We start from the raw sequence: 21,868 nt of genomic DNA, 5'->3' as shown, positions 1-21,868 counted from the left end.
ACCCCCACACGCGCCTCGCCCCACACACCTCACCCCCACACGCGCCTCGCCCCACACACCTCACCCCCCACACGCGCCTCACCCCACACGCGCCTCACCCCACACGCGCCTCGCCCCCCACACGCGCCTCGCCCCCCACACGCGCCTCGCCCCCCGCGCCTCACCCCACACGCGCCTCACCCCACGCGCCTCACCCCCCGCGCCTCACCCCCCCCCGCGCCTCGCCCCCCGCGCCTCACCCCCCGCGCCTCACCCTCCACACGCGCCTCATCCCCACACGCGCCTCGCCCCACACACCTCACCCCCCACACGCGCCTCACCCCACACGCGCCTCACCCCCACACGCGCCTCACCCCACACGCGCCTCGCCCCCCACACGCGCCTCACCCCACACGCGCCTCACCCCACACGCGCCTCACCCCCACACGCGCCTCACCCCCACACGCGCCTCACCCCCCACACGCGCCTCACCCCCCGCGCCTCACCCCCCACGCGCCTCACCCCACACACGCGCCTCACCCCACACGCGCCTCACCCCACACGCGCCTCACCCCCCACGCGCGCCTCACCCCCCACGCGCGCCTCACCCCCCACGCGCCTCACCCCACCCGCGCCTCACCCCCCACGCGCCTCACCCCCCACGCGCCTCACCCCCCACACGCGCCTCACCCCACACGCGCCTCACCCCACACGCGCCTCACCCCACGCGCCTCACCCACACGCGCCTCGCCCCCCGCACGCGCCTCGCCCCCCGCACGCGCCTCACCCCCCGCACGCGCCTCGCCCCCCACACGCGCCTCGCCCCTCCGCGCCTCACCCCCCGCGCCTCACCCCCCGCGCCTCACCCCACACAGCGCCTCCCCTCCTATGCGTGTGTCCTTGGAAAAGTTAAACTTCTGCGCCTCCTTAGGGTGGTGAAGACACGCGACTAGCGCATCCGCATCACAGGACTCGTGGCCTGTCCCCACCCCCAGCACAACCCTCAGCGGCGCTGCCGTCTTAACTCAGCGGTTTTAACTCCCCCGCGGCAGAAGCACCTGGAAGGCCGTTAACGGCAGCCGCGCTGGACCCACCTGGTGCTCTCCCGTCACTGGCGGGGGTGGGGAGCGGGGCGCCGGCGCCGGGTGCTGTGGGCGCGGGCCCCGGAGCTACCTGAGCTCCGGCCCGAGGGGCGTCCCCATCCCGCTCCCCAGGCCCCGGCCGCGCGGACCGCCCCCCGCTCCCCAGCCCTGCCTCTTCCGCGTACGTTCTGCTCCACCCGGCTCCCGGCCCTCGGAGCCCCGGGCCGCCCCTCCGCGCACCCCGCCCCGGGCTCATCGGGCGCGGAGCCGCACTCACCGGATAACCCCGGGCGGCGGCGAGAAGCGGCTCCGCTGGAACAGCAGCCAGGCCGCTGGCGCCACGGAGGAGGCGGGACTGCGGCCTTCTCCCAAAGCCCGCCCTAAAACCCGGAGTCCCCGCCCCCGGGCCCGGAGTCCCCGCCCCCAAACCCCGAGCCGCGCTGCCCGGCCCCCTCCGCCCGGCCGCGCGGACCGGGACTCTGGGCGGGGTCTCGGGGGCGGGACAGGCCCTGGGGCGGGGCTGGCGGGGGAAGGGACGGCTGGGCCGCGCAGATCGCCTTCCCCCCTTCCCGGGCTGCAGGGCCGCGGGTAGGCCCGGAGGAGGGGCGTGAGGGGCCGTTTTCCCCCGTCGGTGTCGTCCCGGAAACGCTCGGGCGGCCCGGGGCAGTAAAATGGCCCCACGCCCCTCGGGCCGGCCGCGGGCATGCGCTGCATCGTGCTTTTTTTTTTTTTCATCTACATCCTGGGCCCCGCACACACCTTCTTTTCTCCCGCAGTAATTTTAAAGCATCCGGCAGACATATTTCACCTGTAAATACTTGAATCTTTATCTAATCGATAAGGCCTGTTTTCTGAAACATTTCCATAATACCAGCATCACACCTGCCAAAGTTAATAATACCCAGCGGTTCAGCTTTCCTCGATGCACTCAAAACTATCTTTTGACCGTTGCCCTGCTCTAAGCTCTAAGCCAAGGTGGCAGGAGGGATGAGATTTTGGAGGGAGTCTCAGGCAGAGCTCAACTGCAGGGTTCGCTAGGAGCCTGCTCAGGGTCACAGCCAGAATGTGGTCCCACGGAGGGAAGTCCCAGGCAGGGGAGGGGCCATCAAGTGCAGATGGAGGCCAGATATTTAGCAAGACTCAGTAAATACTGCACTATATTATTTCAACAAAAGACAACTTTGCGTGTGACACACAGAGTTCTCCAGAGTCACAGACACACGTGCACTCTGGTTTTCAGGACATGTGGCCTTCTTGATCCATGTCTGGTTTTGGAGCTCCCCAGGAGCCTGGACTTCAGAGGGCCAGCCATCCTTTGGCCCCTCCTGCCCTCCCCATGAAACAGGGTTCATGTCACCTGTAGCCAGGAGTCCTGCTCTCAACTTTGTAGACCTGCTCCAGCTACCTGGGACCCAGGAATTCCCACTGGCTCCAAGCCCCTTCCGCTGATGTGCCCAGATCAGCAATCCAAAGAAGAAACGGGTCCAGGAACACGGGCTTCCCTTCCCACAGGGCCACTGGGAAGTCCAGTGGCCTCCCAAGTTGCTATGGAGGTACATTTGTCAAGGCCAGAAATTAGAATGACCCCCTTTTACAACTTGTTTGTTTTATTTGCAATTCCTATGAATGCAAATATGCCTTGTGTGGGCCCCCAATTGTACTCTTGCCCTGGGTTCTGTAAATTTTGTGGCTGTCTTGGTTCAGTATAATTATGGGCACAAGAAACATTTCATTTTATTCTTAGCTTTACTACAAGAAAAATAAACCAGCAAAAGCATAATGATAAATGGCAACTTACAGTTGACCTCCGTAGTAGAGAAAGCACGAGAATGTAGCGCTCTTGCAAAGGGGCAGACGCAGCCAAGCTCCAAAGGATGGCTGCCGTGCCAGGATGTGGGGCCCGTTCTCTGGGGCCTCGGCAGGTGGCAGGCAGCGTGCACCAGTCCTGCAAGCTGGCTCGTGCCCAGTTTGCCCCTTCGCTTCCCCTCTCACTGGTGTTTACAGGTGCCCAGAGCGCTGGGTGTCCAGAGCCCTGGCCAGATTCCAAGCAGTGAGTAGCTTTTGCGAAGAGCTACTCTGCCCAAACTGTAGTTTTTGGATGGAAATGTAAGAAATGCAGACACGAAAGACGTTTGCAAATCATACAGTTCCATACAGTGTTAGGGGATATTATGGGCTCAGCTGTGGCTTCAAAATTCACACGCTGAAGCCCTAACCTCCAGCGTGCCTGTATTTGGAAATGGGGCCTACAAGGAGGCAATAAAGGTTAACTAAGGTCATGGAGGGGGGCCTGGCTAGGACTGGTGTCCTAACGAGGAGCTGCGGCCCTGTGATGACCCAGCAAGCAGGTGGCCGTCTACAAGCCGGGAAGAAGAGCCTCGCCAGAAACCAACCCTGCAGGCACCTTGATCTGGGAACTTCCAGCCTCCAGAACCGTGAGAAAATAAACTTCTGTGGTTTAAGCAGCTCAGTCCCTGGCGTTCTGCTATAGCACCCTAATCTGACTAAGGCAGGGGTTAATACTTCACAGCAAGCTGACTTTAGGAAAGCTATGAACCTCAGCTTTCTCATCTGGAACGTGGGGATAGTACTAGTGCTGCCTCACAGGTCGGAGGACGACAGGAAGGTCCTTGTGAAGCCCTCAGCACACGAACGGGGAGCCCAGTAGGTGTTTGCTGCTACTGAGTTTATTGCTATCATTAAAGTTCTGACGGATGAGTCCAGGCACCCGGATGGCCCACTGGGGGATGTGTGGGGCACAAGGAAGGCCTGACCCTGCCTGCACCTTTCCTCATGTCTGTCCCAGGTTCCTGCTGTCACTCTGCCACCACGGCATCCACCCTTGTTCCCAGCCAGTCCTTGTCTTCCCCAAATGGCCTTCAGTTTGGTGGCAGCAGCCCTGGCGCCACCCCCTTCCCTCCTGCCCTCCATGCCCACCCAGTGTCAGGGCCGGTGGGCAGACCTGCTGGGCGGGGGCCCTTGTGACGGGCTGGCCAAGCCCTGCCCTCCCGTGCAGACTGACCCCGCAAAGTGACGGGAGTTTAGGGCCCTCGGCCTCTTCCCACAATGAGCCCACCTGCCCTGCAGTGCCGCTCAGCTGTGCCTTCATCGCCCCCGGCCTCCTGCCCACCCTGTCCCACACAGGCTCCCTCTGCACGGCCTCCTTCGGCCTCTGCTTGGGAACTGTTGCCCCCGGGGGGTGTCAGGCACGGGTCCTCAACCTCCTTCCTGTGATCTCCCGACGCCTCTTAGCCACGTCACTGTGCTATACTAGGGAGGGTATTTTTGCCTCTCACACCCCAAATTCCTCAGGGGACTGTTGGTTCGTCCTTGGATTCCCGCCGGGAAGAGACCTGGAGATGAGCTTGTCTGGGAGGTGGTCCCAGGAAACCCGCTGGGAGGGTCGGGGGTGGGGGGACCGGGAGGCAGCCGGGGCGCCTGGAGCTCAGTCCTTGGAGATCCCACCCAAAGGCCCTGCCAACTCCTATCCCACCAGGCCTCAAGTGAGGGCTGCTTCCAGGACAACAGAGCCCTGGACCTTCAGGCCAGGTGGGCAGGTGGCTCACGAGGGCAGAGAGACGTCCCAGGAGTTCCTGCAGGTCCCACAGCCAGGCTGCAGGACATAAGATACCCAGGCACGCGCTCTGGGCCCCTGTGCTTTCTGTGTGGCCCGCGGACCCCCTTTCTCGGATGAGGAAACTCCCAAAGGTCAAGGCCACGCCTCGAGAGGCAGAGCCGGGCTTCAGACTCTGTTCTAAGGCCAGTCTCTCCATTCCATCGGTCTGTCTCTTTCAAACAGATGACAGTGAGTGGATGAAGGGCCGCACTCTGATTAACCCAGGGCTTCAGGTAAGAGTTCACCGCTCTACGATGGTCTGGTGTTTGGTACTAAAGTCATAATATCGCATTTCCAGGTGAAACAGTAAAATTCCAAGGAATGCAATTTGGTCTCTACTGACTCTGAAGCCTTGTCTAGGGCCCTCAGGGATCCCCCCCGTGGCTCTCGGATAATCCAGGGCCGGCGCTGCATCCCCAGCCCAGCCTGCTCTGCTCGGCAGAGGCCGGCCCTGCGCTTCACTCAGACGACCCTCGTGGGCTTCTGTGGGGACATCACGGAGACCCAGGAGCGGAAGGGGCTGCGAGGCCGGGGGCTCGGGCCTTTGTGTGCCCAGCTCAGCGCCCTCCTGCCAGGTGCTCAGGAGCTGGGCCTGGGGGGCAGCAGGGAGGAAGAAACGGGCCTGCCCTCCAGGGTGCCCAGCAGGGCTGGGTCTGGGGCGTGGGACCTCTCGCCCTGCTGGACGGCCTCCCCACGGCAGGCAGCCTGGGGGTCTTCTCCACCCTACACTGCCGAGGCCCGAGCAGGCGGCAGCGGGACTCACCTGCCTGAAATGCGGGCACTCGGGTGCACCTTGGAGAAGTTGCCGGTTCTCCCTCCAGGTGGGGCATCAGGAGCGATGGTCCAGCTCCCAGGACCCGGCTGGGCGGGGCCGCCGGAGGGAGCAGCCACGGAGAAGGCGCCTCGGGGCCCCGGACCTGCAGGGCCCGAAGTGACGGAGCCACCGCTAAAAACAGTCCTGCACTTTGAAGAGATCTGGGGTCAGCGAGAGTCTGTCCCCGACCCATGAGATGCGGACGTCCCCTCCCCAGCGTCTCCCAAAGGCCGTGCCCCGACTTGGAGTCTGGCCCATAAGAAAGACGTATTTGGTCTTTGCCCACCGTTCCTGGCACGGAGCTCCCAAAACCCTTGGAGTTTCCTCTGCTGAGAGGGAGGAAGGTGTCTTTCCTTATGCTGCTGAGCTGACTCTGGGAAACCACCCGAGGATGGGGCTGGATGCCAGTGGAGCCGCCGTGTGATCAGAGGCCTGGAACGTGGGTCCCAGCCCCTGACCTTCCGGGAGGGCAGGGGGGCTGGAGGCGGAATCAGTCACCAGTGGCCGTGATGTAGTCAATCACGCCCGCGTAAGGAACCCTCCACAGAAACCCCGAAGGAGCGGGTTCAGAGAGCGCCCAGGCTGGGAAGGCGTGGAGGCTGGGTGGGTGGGGGGGGGGGGGTGGTGCGGGGAGGGGCGTGAGAGCTCGGGGGCCTTCCCCCACCCTCCCCAGAGCGTCTCTTCCGTCTGGCTGCTCCTGAGCCACGCCTCTTATCAGAAGCCAAGATCTAGTAAGTCAAGTGTTCCTCTGAGTTCTCTGAGCTGCTCTAGCAAGTTAATCCAACCTGAGGAGGGGGCCGTGGGAACCTCTCATCTACAGCCGGTGGGTCAGAAGCACACGTGACAACCTGGCTTCAACTGGCATCTGAAGTCGGGGGGCGGGCAGACTTGCGGGACTGAGCCCATAACCTGGGGGATCTGATGCCCTCACAGCTCTAAACTGTTGTGTACTGTGTAGAGACTAGGCACAGATTTACAGGTGAAGAGTGTGCATCTTCTTCCTTCTGGCGGTGAGCGACAGCTCAGCTCCGTGAGTCGCCTCACTTGCCATTAACATTAAAGTCTCTGCTGGGAGAGTTTCAGTTTTGCAAGATGAACAAGTTCTGAAGGTGATGCTGGTGACAGTTGCCTGGCAACATGAGCATACTTAACGCCACTGACCTGTACGCTTGAAAGGGGTTAAGACGGTTACGTTTTATGCTAGGTGTACTCTACCACAATTTTATAATTTTGGAGCCTTTCGTAAACGCACAGGCCCTGATCAGGCCTCACCCACTTTGCAGTTGAGCCCCCTGGTTCTACCGCGAGAGCAATCTGAATTCAGGTTAGTTGCCGGAGCCTGAGCGAAGCCCAGCTCTCCCACCTCTATGTACCGAAGCACATAATATTCTATTTAAAATCCCTTTCTTTTATTTCTCATCTGTATTACAGTGAGGGCAATATATTAATTTATTTAGATTACATGTATAGGTGGGTAATGTGACCTGCAAATCATTAGAGGATATAGAAAGGGTGATATAAAAATATTTGTAATATAAAATGAAGATATTGGGATGGGCAGCATTGAGAATACTGACTTAACTATTTCCCTAGGGGTTGATACTTCGGATGCTCTAAAAACGTATGGCTTTACTGCAGCCTCCTGTAGTCTAGCCCCTCCTTCCCTGCCTGAGTCCTCTAGTCTAACCTGCACTGAAACATTGACTCAGAGATTTCACTTCTTAAAGCTGTCCATACCAGTTAGCTTTTGCTGCACGAGAAACCACCCTGCCACTGCAAGGCTGGAAGCAGCAGTCACATTCATCCCACGATTCAGTGGCCAGTGCTGGGGCTGGTCTCCTCGGGTCCTCACCCGCGAGTCTGCGGTCAGTTCCCGGCCACTTCGGTGGCTGTGCTCTGGGGCCCAGCGACACTGGGCCCGTGTCTCTCATCCTCCACGAGACTGGTTCAAGCGCGGAAGCTGTGTGTGTTCTCGAGGCTGAGGCTTGGACCAGGCACCGCCTCCCATCTGCCACACCCTACTGGTCAAAGCGCGCCACGAGACCCGCCCGATTCAAGGGGTGGAGAAGCAACCCCGTTACTTGGTGGAAGCAGCTCCCAAAATCGTGGCCGTTTTTAGGCCTCGCCACGTGGGTCCCATCTCATTCCCTCTCCCTTGCAGGTCTTTGCTCAAATCCCCCTTTATCAGAAGGGCCTTCCTGAGCGCCCCGTATAACATGGCAGCACGCCACCCACTCTCCCCCCAGACAGCACTCCCCATGCTTCACTGCTGTGGTTTTCTCCAAGCACTTATCACCGGATCACATCTACTATATGAACTAGAAAGCAGACGCCTGGCCGCCCCACGTGTCCCCTCCGTGTCCCCTTGAGTACAGAACCACCTCGTCTCTGGGACCATGTCCTCTGGAGGGAAGGAGGGGAAGGAGCTTACACAGCATTCCCGCCTCACCGCCCCCCACCCCCAGACCCATGGGGCCTCCTCCCTTCGAATCCTCTTTCCTTTACTATGTGGAGCAATCCTGTGACCATGTTTTGATACTGAACATCCCCACCAGCCCCAATTTTACCACATAGGAGATTTTTTCCTGAATAAATGCAAGGCTTGGCCTCCGGTGAGTTCCAGCTCTTCAAGTCCGATCCGCGGAGAGCCGAGAGCGGCAGCGTGAGCAGTGGGCAATGCCAGCCCCGCTCCCACCGAGCCCTACGGCTGGAGCAGGGGTGCCCACACCCCAGCTGCCCTGCAGGGGTCGTAGTGGCTGTGGTTGGACGTGTCCTCAGCTCACCTTGCGGAAGGTCCTGAGAACAACTGTCCGAAGCCTACTGCTGTCGATGAAAAATTAATCAATGGTCAATCTGGGAAAGAAACAGAAGATTTAATTCGAGCCAACCTGAGGATTACAACCCGGGAGACGGTTTCTCCGAAAACTCTGAGGGCTGTCCTGAAGAGGTGCGGGGGGAGGCCAGCACGTGTGATTCTGACGAAGGGCTACGTGCGGCCAAGCACGCGGCTTGGTAGGAGGTCACTGCTATCCACGAGGGACAGATACCTTAATGGTTTTAGTGCTTTTCTAAGTGTGGGAAGAGGTGAGAATCCACGTTCATAAAAATATTCTCCTGAAAATATCGAACTCTCTGAGGGTCAGTTCTGACAGTTTTCCCCGAGCCAAAGTGCCTCACCCTGAATTCCTTTCAGCATGTCCTGGAAGTCAGCGACTGTGGTGGTTGATGACTTCATTCTTGTGGGACTGGGTGGTGGGCAACATTCTTTAGGTCACAACCCCCTCCTTTTTGTCTTAATTTTGACCAAGGTTTTGTCTTGAGGCATTTCATGACCAATTTACCCCATGGCACTAGGAATGCTCATTCCCAGGTCAGGCGAGGATTTCCTCGATAGGCCACTCAATGTGCTGTTACTGGACTAGGCCCTGCTAACAGTAGCCCAAAGCCTCTGGGCCGCCTGTCCTACTAGTCTGTTATGGTCCAGGAAACGGTTCCCTCTTGTAGCTTCTTCCCATATCTAGAGTTACGCTGTTACAATCACTGATCTTCCAGAGCTATGAATTTGACAATTGTTTTAGGTCACCTAGTCGTCATTATTTTTATCGGGTTTGGTAACGCAAGAAACAATAATCTTGTAAAATAGGTAGCATACAAGTAATACAGCTAGTGACATTAACACGGTCATAAGTAAGTATTTGAGCTAAGAACTTCTTTTAGGTGCAGCCCAGTATCTCCCCAGGTCGTCTGACCAGTCTGTTCCGCACCAATCACTACCTTTAAGGGAAATGATATAGTGGCCTTGCCCATAAAGTCCACCAAAGATGTCTGCACGTACAAGATGAGTGGTGGGTCATCGTGACCTCTTAGAGGATAAGGAAAGGAATGTTACCTTCTAAGGAGTTCCATGGCTGTCGCCAGGAGGAGGAACGTGGATTTCTGTGGCCGAGCAGATATTTCTGCCATTGGGGAGGTCAGGTGACACCCAATGCAGACGCCCATGCACACTAGTGGGGAGGGAGGAGGCCAAGGGCAGAGAAGAAGTTTAATTTTTTCTTGTCTTGCCTTAAAATACGAATTTAATTTCATCACCACCCTGCGTAAAATCGTGTAAGACAGCGGTCATCACATTGTAAAATGTGTTTTAGGAGGACTCGTGAGATGAATTCCGTTCTCTTCTCCAGAAACACAAGCTTGTTTCTGTCGCACAGACACCGCGAATTAGGTCACTGATCAGGTTTCCTCGCACTCTCGGCAGCTGGAAAGCCCTGACTAAACTGCGCTCCAGCTTTAGGAGCGGATAGGGTTTCCCTGCAGGCAGTGTAGGCGCCACCGCGTTCCTGCTCACCTTCCTAGCGCCCTTCTCTGCCCTGATTCACCCACGCATATGTTAATTGCATTATTTTTCTAAGCTGCCTTGAACTCGTCTGTCAACTCGGTGAGGACAAATGCATTTAAACATCATAAAAAGGGAGGGGCAAGTTCACTGTCTCCATGTAAGGGGCTGCTGGTGGGTCCCCTCCGGGCGCCGCCCAGCCTTATCTGCTTGTTGGGAAAACGCCCACCATCAGGCCGCTTCCAGCCCGCCCCAGGGGAGGAGGGAGGGAGTGACAGCCTGAGCCCCGACTCCCCTTGCAGGCCGAGCCCCAGGAGGGGCAGCTCCACGTCCGCTGGAGCTCTGTCCACTTGACTGGGCTCTGCGGCCACTGCCCGGCTGCAGAGGACGCTGGGAACTCTGCATCCTTCACGCAGCCATGTGCCCGGGTACAATTTGGCAGTTCTATGACTTAGGAAAGAAGGGGACAAAGGGAAAGAAATGGCAGATAACATCACAGTCTTATCCTCCTTACTGTGAGATACTAGAAAATACATGTTTTCTCTGCCCCAGCTCCTGGCACAGAGCCCCTGAACCCTTGTAATTTCCTACATGATAAGAACACTGGGAACATCTTTTGTTCACTGAGGCGACTCTCGGGGGCTCCTGGTGGGGTTGGTCACCAGAAAGACGAGGCCAGGATGAGAAGCTTCCGATTCTCAGCTCCTCTCCCGCCCCCCACCATCCTCCAGAGAGGGGAGAGGGGCCGCGAATGGACTTAATGATGGATCACGCTTACACGAAGAAGGCACAAAATACCCCAACAGGACAGGGTCCAGGGGCTGAGCACAGCCACACCGGGAGGGTGGCACCCCCACGTCCATGGGACAGAAGCTCCCGTGCTCAGACCCTCCCAGGCCTCGCCCTACGTACTCCGGCCGTTCACCTGTTTCCTTTATCACATCCTTCAATGAACTGATACATGTAGGTGAGTGTTTCCCTGAGTTCCGTGAGCTGCTCTAGCAAATGGACTGAACCCAAGGAGGGGGTCGTGGGAGCCTCTGCTGTGTAGCCACGTCAGACAGAAGTTGTAGGTAACCTGGGGGCCCTGCTTGGGATTGGCACCCGGGGGGCAGTGTTGTGGGGCTGAGCCCTCAATCTGTGGGGTCTGACACCAGCTCCGGGCAGCAGTGGCAGAATTTGGTTAAATTGCAGGACACTCAGCTGGTGTCACGGGACCAGCCCCCCGACATCTAGTGACCAGAAGTGACCTGTCCTGTGTGGAAGTGAAGGAGCCTCACTGAAGAGACAGACCCAGGCGGGAGAACTGGGTGCTTTTCTTACACACTTGCCTGTGGCTTCTGAAGGATTCCTGAATCCCTTCTGGAGACAGGATTCAGGACAAAGCCAGGCGCTGCCTCGCACCTGAACCAGAATTCTCAAGTGCAGCTTAGTCGCCCGGCCAGCCAAGCCCTGGGCCACGGGGAGGAAGGTGTTTCCTAGCTCGACCTGGGCGAGGACGGGCTGTGCTCCAGGCCCTGCCTGCTCTTCTGCCTGCGGGGCTGTTTTCAGGGAAGCCAGGCTGACCCCTGGGGACCCTGCAGGATCCCACCTAGCAAGGGGGCAGGAGAGCAGCCGCTGAGGGCCAAGCCGGCTGCAGAGCCCGGACTCTGCCGTGGACGCCCTGGCCCTGGGGTCGGGGGCTTGGAGGCGAAGCAACGGGGACCCAGCAAAGGGGCAGGAGTGGGAGTGTCACTCCAGTTAGGAGATAATAAGGCAGGTCCATGTCCCCTCAGACAGGGCCGGTCCCCTCCACCGTGGGTCCTCACGAATGGCCCCAGGCAGGGGACAGAGTCCAGAGACGAAACACATTTCTCCCCTCTGTGGGCCATGAGACTGGAGACCCGGCACCAGGCTGGGGGGCTGGCCCTGCCTCGGGCAGGTAGGTGGGCATGGGGCGGGGTCTGGCTCCGGGGCTGCGTCGCCCCTCGAGGAGGGGTTGCTGGTTCTTCCTGACCCCTAAGAAGGTCGGGGGAGAAGAGAGGACACAGGGAGAGAGGCCGCCCCAAGGCGGAGCGGGGCCCGGGGGCAGCCTGCTGCCCAGACCAGCCCCGGAGCAAGACCCCTGCCTGCTCGGAGTGGCTGGGCTGTTCTGCCGGCAGGCGTGCCCGAGGTCCTCGCTCCCGGCATCTGAGAACGACGACGTCCACTCACCCCCTGGTTTATAGACGGGTGAAACCGTGGGCCAGGGGAAGGGTTAAGTGACCCACACGTGGGGCGGGGGCAGGGAGGGTGTGTGCAGGTAGCGTCTAGGGAGCAAGGAACCAGCTCCTCATGGCTCTTCTGCCACTGCCCAGGGAGGTCGGGACGCTGAGGGCCGGACGGACGGAGAGGAAGGCCGCATGGCGGGGGCCAGGAGAAGCGGGGAGGCCGCCGGGCCACGGAAGACACAGCCAGGGCGAAGGGGGAGGACGCCCATCGGGGGAGGTCCTGGACGGGTCTGCTCGGCATGGGGGGAGGGTCCGGCCACTTGCTGGGGAGGCGTCCGCGGCCCAGCCTGCTTCCTCCCTGGCGTCTCCCGGGGTCACCCCAACAGACGTGCGTCCTAACTTCATCTCAGCACCCGGTTTCTGAGGCGGGAGCCGACACCCCGCCCAGGAGGGCGCCTGGCTCTCCTGAGCCCGGCCAGCTGGCCCAAGAGCAGGACCCACTCGGAGGGCCTGGGCACACAGACACGCCGGGACGCAGGGTGCCAGCCAGAACCTTTATTCGCACGGGGTCACTTTCTGCCCGAGACGACGGACGCGCTGACGGGACAGGATGGGGGTCCCAGATGGGGACAGGGGTGCAGGCAGGAGGCCTCCACCACGTTCAGGGAGGGGCTGTGCACTGCGGGGGGCGAGCCCACAGCCGCGGACACATCCTGAGGCCCTCCTCAGTACTCGAAGGTAACCGTCTTGACCCGCAGGTACTCATTCAGAGCCGCCTCTCCTGCAAGACACCGCGAGCCCGGGAGCAACGTCACGGTCCCGGCAGCGCTGTGGTCTCATGACCCCGTTGGCCCCGTAGCTGAGAAGAGCACTGTGCTCTCCTGCACCTTCGCACCCCCCTGCCCCGCTGCAAGCCTGACGTCAGAGTTGATCCCCGACTGGTCCTAACCCCCAGCTTCTGGCTTCCACAGTGGCGGGATGCGGGGAGTGGGACCCAGCCTACATTACAGAGTAGCCAGGGAAAGAGGGGTGCCGGGCAGAAGTCCTCTTCCCTGGGCAGGCAGGCCCAGTGACACCATCTCTACACTGGGACTCACGTCACCACATCGGGCACGCTCGGCCCCCACGGGTTCCCCTCTCTGAAGCCTCAGCCCTGACCGTGGTCCCAGGTCCCGCAATCCGGCCGTTGCCTGCCTCCCTGGCCTCCTGCCCGCCCCTGGGCCCACTCCAGCACTCGGCCTCTCTCTGCAGCTCCAAGACCAAAGCTGGTTCCCTCAGGACCCGCCGTCCCCTCTGGCAGGAATGCACGAACCTGGGCCTTCACGGCAGCTCCTCCAGCCACTCAGGTCTCAGCCCAGAGGATACCTCCTCAGGGAGGCCCACCTGGCCCCCAGCTAAAGCCACCCTCCAGCCTCCTGTTCAGATCGCTCTGTCTGGACGGCTTCCAGCAGGATCTGGCTTCCAGCCCCACTTATCACCGATCCCCTCCCGGCAAGAAGTGAGCAGCCATCTCGTCAGCTCCACCCCTGGCCCCTGGGACCGAGCGGGCTCTAACCGACGTTTGTTGAATGGATAAAGGAAAGCGGGCACGATCAGGTTACCCAGGTCTTTGCCAAATCCCGACTGCTTGAAGCCTCCGAAGGGAGCGGCCACGTCGGTCTTGTTGTACGTGTTGACGAACACGGTGCCCGCCTCTAGCTTGTCGCTGACGTACAGGGCCTTGCTGATGTCCCTGGTGAAGACGCCAGAGGCCAGGCCGAACTCTGTGGCGTTGGCCCGAGACAGCACCGCATCCACGTCGCTGCAGGGAAAAGCCAGGAGGGCCTCCGTGAGGAGGGCGAGGGTCCAGCCCTGGACGTGGGACCCAGAGAGACCTGCGCCCCCCGCCCCAGGGGGGAGCCCGACACGGCCGGCACAGGGCACAGACCGGTCAGCCCCACTGACCAAACTGCAGATTCACAAGCGAAACAAACAACGGTTGCTATTCCGGCCACTGAGGTTTGGCTGGCTCATGACGCAGCCAGCCGGGGGTGCTCAGGGCTGAACCCAGCACGCCGTGGAGACGCCCAGAGAGACGCGGAGGACACTCCTGGTGGGCCCAGCCGCCCTGCGGTCCCCTGGGGTCCCCACCCCCGCGGCTGCGAGGAGTCTGTGGGGTCCGGGCTGCGTCCACGGCCCCCACCCGTCTGAGCTCCCCTCCCGGCCCCGCAGCTCACGTGAAGACCCCAGTAACAAGGGCAAGAGTCAGGCTGTCATGAGCCATAAGTGGGCTCCCTACCCGCTGGCAAACCGAGAGATGATCATGACGGGCCCGAAGGACTCCTCCCGGGCTATGAACATGTGGTCCTCCACGTCCGTGAAGACGGTCGGCTCGAAGAAGAAACCTGTGGTGGAGACAGAGGAGTTCGTGACACAGGGTGGCTTTCCTGCCCCAGGCGCACGAGTCCTGACCCTCACAGCCTTTCAACTAAGTGCTGTAAGCACAGTGAGGTGATGCTGGGAGCTGGTCTGTCCACCGCCAGGGCTGCAGCTCGCAGCCGGACGAAACCTGGGTTTTTCTAGTGACCTTTAGTCTGAAAGCACATCTGGATCCTTCGGCCAGTGCAGCCTCCGGAAGGCCCTCCATCGGCCCCGTGGAGGGGGGCTTGGACAGTGGTCCTGGTGGACAGGGCCTCCCAGGACAGCCTCCCCATCCTTCCTGATCCTGCGGGGTGGGCACTGCCTGCCCGGGGGTAGGGGCCGGTGCTCTCGGCCAGACACACCTTCTCCCATTCTGACTGCCGCCCCACAGGCCCTGGCTGCCCCACAAAACCATTTCTGGTGGCAGAAAGGTGTTCTCTGACTACTTCTCCTCTGGACATAGAGCTGCGGGCCCTGAGACCCGCTGGACTAAGCTTTAGTTTGGCCTGATTTAAGGAAAACCAAGAGACTTGAAATTTTCTACCTCCAGTGTTCAGAAGAACAAAAAAAAAAATTTATCTTTAATAAAATATTCCGTATTTTTATAAACTATATTTTAACAGTAATTACAATTTCTAAAACATGAGTTGTGTATGAACACATGTTGACCCCTGGGGTGTGGCCTGTATTCACCCTGCCTGCAAAGGAAATGTGCCCCCAGGTCCCCGTGCTCCGGGGTGGCCAGTCTCTGCCCACACCCCCATCCCCCCTGCGTGCCGGGCCCCGGGAAGGAGGGCTGCACGCCCGGGATCCCTCATTCTCTGGCCTCCAGGTGGGTGGGCCACTGGGAGAAGCCTGTATTCACAGCACTGTCCCCCATGGGGGCCCTCAGGCCAGGGGGTGGTGGGGAGCGGGCCTCATGGTTCCTGGGTGCTGCAGCCCTAGCTGCTCTGCAAAGGTGCCTACACGTCATGTCAGCCCCAGACTCTGGCTTCGTGGAAGCCCAAGTTCGTGGGGGCAGGGAAGAGGGCAAGCAGACAGCGGTGGCACAGTGGCTACATAAGCTCTGTGCAGGTACGAGGTGCCCAGGAACGCCCGAGACCTGCGGGAGCACCACAGCCTGAGCCCGAGGTCACCTGAGTGATGAGGTCACCAGGTGGGGACGCTCAGGAGGCACCTGTAAGTGGAGGAGCAGCCAGCACAGGAGTAGGAAGACGCCGGGCGTACTTGGAGGGAGAGTTAAGGGCCGCAGGTTGGACACAGGTGGGGAGACACGCTGGGGTGAGCTTGCCTCTGTGGAGGCGCTCACCGTGGGAGGGTTTCGGCACGGAGGACACACAGCCAGACGCGGCAGCCGCGTAAGTGCATGACTGGGGGCTCAGGAGGCCCCCAGGACCCCCGTTCCGGTCCAGACTCAGGGGAGAGTCGGCACGATGGTGGCGGGGAAGATCTCCAGGTTTGGGAGAATCGGGCAGTTAATTAAGAGCTGGGGTCAAGAAAGGGAGGAGCCTGGAATCCGTTCCCTCCTTCCCTCCTTGACGCCATCGGGCGGACAGGCTGGCATGAGGCTTGGTGCCGGCACCAAGGGTTGGATGGTGAGGGTGTAGGAAACAGACGTGTGCCTGACAGGGGGAGCAGGAGGTCCGAGGGGAAGCAGCCCAGATCGTCCGAACCTGCTGCTCTGGCTTCTCGGGCTCGGTGACTGGATTGGACCGAAGATTCTGGAGGGGCAGGTGTGTGTGTGGGGTCAGGTCGGGGCTGGGGATGCTGTGACAGGGTGGACTTGGCACCACTGAGACTCAGGGGCCTGGGTGACGTGCAAGCGGAGGGGTCCAGGGCTCAGGAGTCTGGGTGAGAAGACAAGTCCTGGGCCGGTCTGAGCCGCTGCAGGGTGAGAGACCCCCCAGGGAAAGTGTCCAAGCTCAGGACAGACCCGGGGCTCTCCCTACATTTAAAGGACAGGCGGAGAGGGGGTTTCCGGCCAAGAGTGATGGCCAAAGATAGGCAAACCATGAAATCCAGCACCACGGATCCATGGGAGGAAAGAGTTTCAAGGATGCGGAGACGCTTGGGCAACCAGGGCCTCATCTTACCAGCCCCACACCTGACCTGGCAGGTGTCCAAAGAGCCAAGGTGCCCCCCAACCCCAACGTCCCGGATTGGGGGCTGGAGCCTAGGAGCCTGGCCCTGCGACGCCTGCCCCGGAGGCCATGCCACCGCTGCCTTGGCTTGCCCACGTGGCCAGGAGGGCTGACTGACCTGGCCGGGGGACTTGGTTCCCACCACAGACCAGCGTGGCCCCTTCCTTCACGCCGCGCTGGCAGTACTCCACCAGCTTCTGGAGGTGGGCCTGGTGGTTCTGTGGCCCGTGGCTGGTGTCCCGGTCGAGGGGGCTGCCGATCTTCATCTTCCCCACCTCCTCCACCTGCAAAGGTCCTCCCCGTCAGGGTCGCCCGGTGCCGTGGCTCCTGACCAGTCGCCGCCTGACCCGCCTCCCACGTGTGCCTTTTCAGCGACCAACCGCTGGTCCCTGAAGAAAGTCCACACGCAGGGCTCTGACTCCTGGGACCACATTCTGCTTCCAAACCTGCCTTCCAGGCTGAAGCCCCCAGTGCACCCTCCGTGCAAGGAGACCTGGGCCTGGTGCCAGGGGCTGGGATGACGCAGATGTGCAGAGAGGTGGGAGTGGGGGGGGCGCGCGCGGGGGCAGCACAGGGGGGTCCTGCACCCGACCTCCCAGACGGAGGAGCTGCAGGCCACGGGGTGGGGAAACAAGAGAATGACACCCCGTGACAAGGTGGGCAGACAGAGCGGCGTGCAGGGGCTGCACCTGGACTCCCCCTGGCCTGGCCCCATGTCTGTTCACCTGGGTTGAACCGGGAGGGCCCCGCCCGAACACGGGCCCTGCTGCTCACGTCAGGGGAGCCGCGGGGTTGCCGTTTCTCGCCGAAATAATAAAAACCAGGGAAGACTTGTCACAGCGCCCCCGACCAGGTGGGCTCTGCCCGCCAAGGCCCTGTACCCGGTGAGTGGGCAGTTGCCAGGCCCTGCGGCACAACTTACCACCCTCTGCACAAACTGGTCGTGAATCGAGTCCTCTACAAAGAGCCGGCCGGCGGCGATGCAGTTCTCGCCTTTGTTGAAGAAGACGGAGCTCATTCCCTTCGCAGAAGAGGTGACAGGGCTGGGTTACAACCCCCGGGGCGCCAGCCCTCAGCCCCCACTGGGCCCCGGCGCCCCCTCGTCAGGAAGTGGAAGGAGGTAGGTGTCCTGAGCTCCTGCGGCCATCCAGGCTCACCGGCACTGGGCACCATCCCCGGAGACGAGCGGCCACAGGGGAACAAGCAGGAAGTGAGGCCGCTGGGGGACCAGGCCAGCGGGGGGAGCACGAGCGGGCGTGCAGTGGGGGAGCCTGGACACCCCGCAGGCTGGGTGGGCTCCCGGGCATGACGGGGCTCAGGACTGCGCTCCTGGAGCTGAGCCTGGAGACGGGGTCTGCGCCCTGAAGCAGGCGGCAGGGGTGGGCCTCTCGGGAGGGATGGTGCCTGCCCAGGCCCGAGTCCCGAATAAACGTCCTCAGAGGCCCCAGGGAGCCTGCTCTTTGGACCTGGGGAGCCGGGGGTCGGGGGAGGGAGGGAGGGAGAGCCATTCAGGCTCAGCTCTCCTGGAAGAAGCTGGGACTGCACTGCCCAGACACACACAGGCCTGCGGCCTGGCAGCATCGGCCTCTGCTCGGCCGCCAAGACCCCTGGGCCGACAGTCTCCCTCGGTCTCCCCTCTAAGGAGGCTGCAGCCCCTCCACGCGGTGCCGGGCTCACTCCTCTGGGGCACAGCAGCACTTGGATGGGGTGGGGGTGTCTGGGCACCTGGCTGAGCGTGGCCTGACCGGCCTGCTCCCCCTGGTGTGCAGAGGTGTGATGACAGTGACAGTGTCAGGACTACTGACCCACCGCACCTGCCACGTGGTCCACGCCCTTCAGACATGACAGCTGAATCCCGTATGCCCATCCTCCCCCATCGTCCCGGTGAGAGCGCAAGGCCCAGAAAGGCTAAGCGACTTGCCCGACGCTGCCCAGCGAGTCCATGGCGACACTGGGCAAGTGTGGGCGGCCGCTGCCAGCAGGGTCCCGCCCAAGTGCCCAGGACTCTGCTTGCTTCTCTGTGGGACAGGAAACTTGGCCGTGCTGATTTCACAACAGACGGAACCCTGGCTCACGTTTCCCCATCTTTGAAGCTGACTGCAGTTATCCCTGCAGTTGTGAAACTTCTTGGGGGTCTGTTCTGTAAGGTACATGCCACTCCTTGGCCCCAAGGCCTCTTCCTTCCTTCTCTGCGGTCCAGGATGCCTGTGCATCTGCCCGTGGACCCTGAGCCCCGGCCCCCGCCCTCCACGGCCCTCACCATCTGCACGGCCTTGCGGAGGTCGCAGTCAGCAAAGATGATGAGGGGAGACTTCCCGCCCAGCTCCAGGGAGACCTTCTTCACGTTGCTCAGGGCACAGCTGAAGGGAACAGAGAGTTGGCTAGCTGGGTCCCTGGAGCCCGGGACACGGGGTGGCGGGGGGAGCGCCAGGTGAGGCATGAGGGCAGCTCCAGAGCACGCTTCACTCAAAAGGACGGCAGAGGGTCCGGGCTGGGGGGAGCCCCGTGTGACCCAGGCCGCGCCTTCCCCCGTCACTCTCCCCTCGTCCCCCCGCTTCCCCCAACTCCCTGCCGCCTTCCTAGCCCAGCACCCCAGCCCAGCCCTGCCCCAGGCCTTGCTCCCACGGGCACCCCTGCACCCCTCCCCTTGCAGACGATCCTCCAGGTCAGCCTCGCTGTCTTCAGGCCTGACCCCAAGAGGAGGCCACGCAGAGCCACTCTGATGGGCACCCGTGTGGTGCCCGTTCAAGAAGGGGCACGTGGCCCCCACCTCAGGGCTGAGGGGTACAGAGAGGCCTGTGGGAGCCAGGGCAGGGGCAGGGCTGCAGCTTTAATCCCCATGGAGATGCCCCGCCACAGCTGGACCGTCCCGGGAGGTCCCACGCGTGACCCTCGGAGCACAGCAGTCACGGCGGTCAGGTGTCCTCAGAGAAAGGGCTTGGAGACCCTGCAGGTCAGACTGCTCAGCAGCCCCAGCTCCTCTCCCTTTGCACCTGTCACTCAAAGTGCAGACGTCTGCCCAGACCTCACCCCAGAAATTCAGCTGCACTGGCGGGGGGGTTCAGGCACCCTGCGAGGCCTGGGGCAGCCAGAGCTGCAGCTGCTGTCCTGGGGTCCGGCCCCATCGACCTCTCCAAGCTCGTCAGCAGCCTGGACCAGAACCACTGACATGCCAACTTCCTTCACGGGACCAGGGGAAACAGGCCTGGAAGGATCAGAGCTCGGCCCACGTCGTGTCATAAATCAGCAACACGACCCAGCGGGTGAGGCTGACGTCCAAGCACTAAGCCGGGAGCGGGCCTCGGCCAGCGCTGGTCAGCAGGAGAGGGCAAGCGCCTCCCATACCAGCCGCAGGACATGGTAATTTTTGTTTAGTGGCCACTTTAAAAGCAAGCTCAAAAGAATCCAGTAAAATTAATTCTATTTAAGCCCATTAATAATAGTATCATTTCAACTGGTAACCTATATAGAAATTGTCGCGATGCTCTACTCTGCTAAGTTTCCGAGATCCGTGTCCCTCGCGCTCACAGCTCGTCTCAATCCCGCGCAGCTCCGTCCCCAGCAGCCGCTGTGAAGCCCCCGCCCCTCGCTGGTCCCACCCCGCTGCACCGGCCTGACCGAGGGCTCATCAGACTCATGGAACCAGGGTCTGCAGCGGCCCCACACTGTGACAGCCACAGGCTCGGGCTCACGCACAGCACTGTCCGCTTCACATGCAGGACCAGAGGCCATCGGCCCCGCAGTGCTGGCCCCTCCACTCACTCCAACCGCCTACCTTTTCATGATACGCTTTCCCACCTCGGTGGAGCCCGTGAACGCGATTTTCCGCACGTCGGGATGGTCCGAGAGTCTCTGGCCGACCACTGAGCCTGGGGGAGGAGTGGGCGGGGGATAAGGATGGCCACGGTGCCAGGGCAAGGCAGGGGTCCGGCCACCCTCCTCCAGCCCGTCCTCCCATGGCCAGAGCTCGGGGCCCACGTGCCAGGGCCTCGGCACCCCCGGGCTCACCACGCCTTGGTCCCTGGTGTGGGCAGAACTGTGTCTCCCCAAATTCACAGGCTGTAGTCCTGACCCCTGACCTCAGATGTGACTGTACTGGACGTAGAGTCTTTAAAGGGGTGACTGAATTAAATGAGGTCATTAGGGTGGCCTTAAAGCAATACGACCTGTGTCCTTATGAGAAGAGGAGACAAAGACACACAGAGACACAGACGACCATGTGGGGACGCAGAGAGAAGGGTGAAAGCCCCCAACCAGTACGCACTACCCCTCCTGTGGGGATGCCTGGACTCCTGGCCGCCCCACACTCCACGACCCCCCATGCCATGCCAGGCCTGCAGGGACCCTCCCCAACGTGGCCAGCGCCTACTGAGCCTCCTGGACCTGCAGGGACCCCCCCCAACGTGGCCAGCGCCTACTGAGCCTCCTGGACCTGCAGGGACCCCCCCCCCAACGTGGCCAGCGCCTACTGACCCTCCTGGACCTGCAGGGACCCTCCCCAACGTGGCCAGCGCCTACTGACCCTCCTGGACCTGCAGGGACCCTCCCCAACGTGGCCAGCGCCTACTGACCCTCCTGGACCTGCAGGGACCCTCCCCAACGTGGCCAGTGCCTACTGAGCCTCCCGGGCTGCTGTGCAATGAGACCTCAGGGTCACCTCTGCACAGACTTGACGCAAGGCCCCTGCTGACGTCTCCTCCTCTGCTACTCCACTCCCGCTTCCCTGACTGCCCTTCCTCCACCTCCTTGCGCCCCACTTCCCTCCACTCCTACAACACCCAGTGCCTCTGGCTGCACTCTGGGCCCCCTTCTCTTCTCCATTCACCATCCCCTCAGTCACCTCACCCCGGCTCACCTCCTCAAATGCCATCTGCAGGCTCACCATCCTCTCAATCTCTATCTCATGCCCAGCTTCCCTGCATCCAGACCCATCCATCACACCTCGGCCTGCTCGGCACCTCCACTTGGACGCCTTACAGCCTCTCAAACTCAGCATGTTTGAAACTGAACTCCTCAGCTTCCCCAGACCTGCTTCTCCCCCATGTTCTCCATTTCAGTCAGCAACCTCTCTGTGCAGCCAGCCATTCAAGCCAACAGTCAGTCCCCACACCTGCCCTCCCCCAACCCTCCACTAATCAGCCAGTCCCCCCATCGCCATTGTGCACCTGCCTCCACGCCTGTAGAACTGCCTGTGCCCAGCGGCACCAGTGAAGGTCTGGTTCGGAAGGTTCGGAGTAGGACGCTTGCATTCTCTCTAAACAGTTAAGGCTCCATAAGTGATTTTTTTTTTTTTTTTTTTTTTTTGCGGTACGCG

The 21,868-nt window shown here is 61.2% G+C and overlaps 1 protein-coding gene across 1 annotated transcript in view; it reads right to left on the bottom strand.

Moving 5' to 3' along the window:
* Positions 1–12,539: 12,539 nt before the first annotated feature.
* Positions 12,540–21,868, bottom strand: part of ALDH1L1 (aldehyde dehydrogenase 1 family member L1) — a 46,780-nt gene continuing 37,451 nt past the window's right edge. The window contains exons 17-23 of the mRNA XM_082848652.1: positions 20,330–20,423; positions 18,815–18,914; positions 17,477–17,575; positions 16,673–16,838; positions 14,292–14,397; positions 13,615–13,814; positions 12,540–12,794 (exon numbers count right to left, since the gene is read on the bottom strand). Coding sequence (XP_082704778.1) covers positions 12,739–12,794; positions 13,615–13,814; positions 14,292–14,397; positions 16,673–16,838; positions 17,477–17,575; positions 18,815–18,914; positions 20,330–20,423 — 821 coding nt within the window. The 3' untranslated portion in view covers positions 12,540–12,738. The remainder of the gene's footprint in view (positions 12,795–13,614; positions 13,815–14,291; positions 14,398–16,672; positions 16,839–17,476; positions 17,576–18,814; positions 18,915–20,329; positions 20,424–21,868) is intronic.

Source organism: Leucopleurus acutus (assembly GCF_964270905.1).
Source record: "Leucopleurus acutus genome assembly, chromosome: 10".
Lineage (NCBI taxonomy): Eukaryota > Metazoa > Chordata > Mammalia > Artiodactyla > Delphinidae > Leucopleurus > Leucopleurus acutus.
The sequence above is the reverse complement of the archived record's forward strand: the minus strand, read 5'-3'. Positions and strand labels throughout refer to the sequence as shown.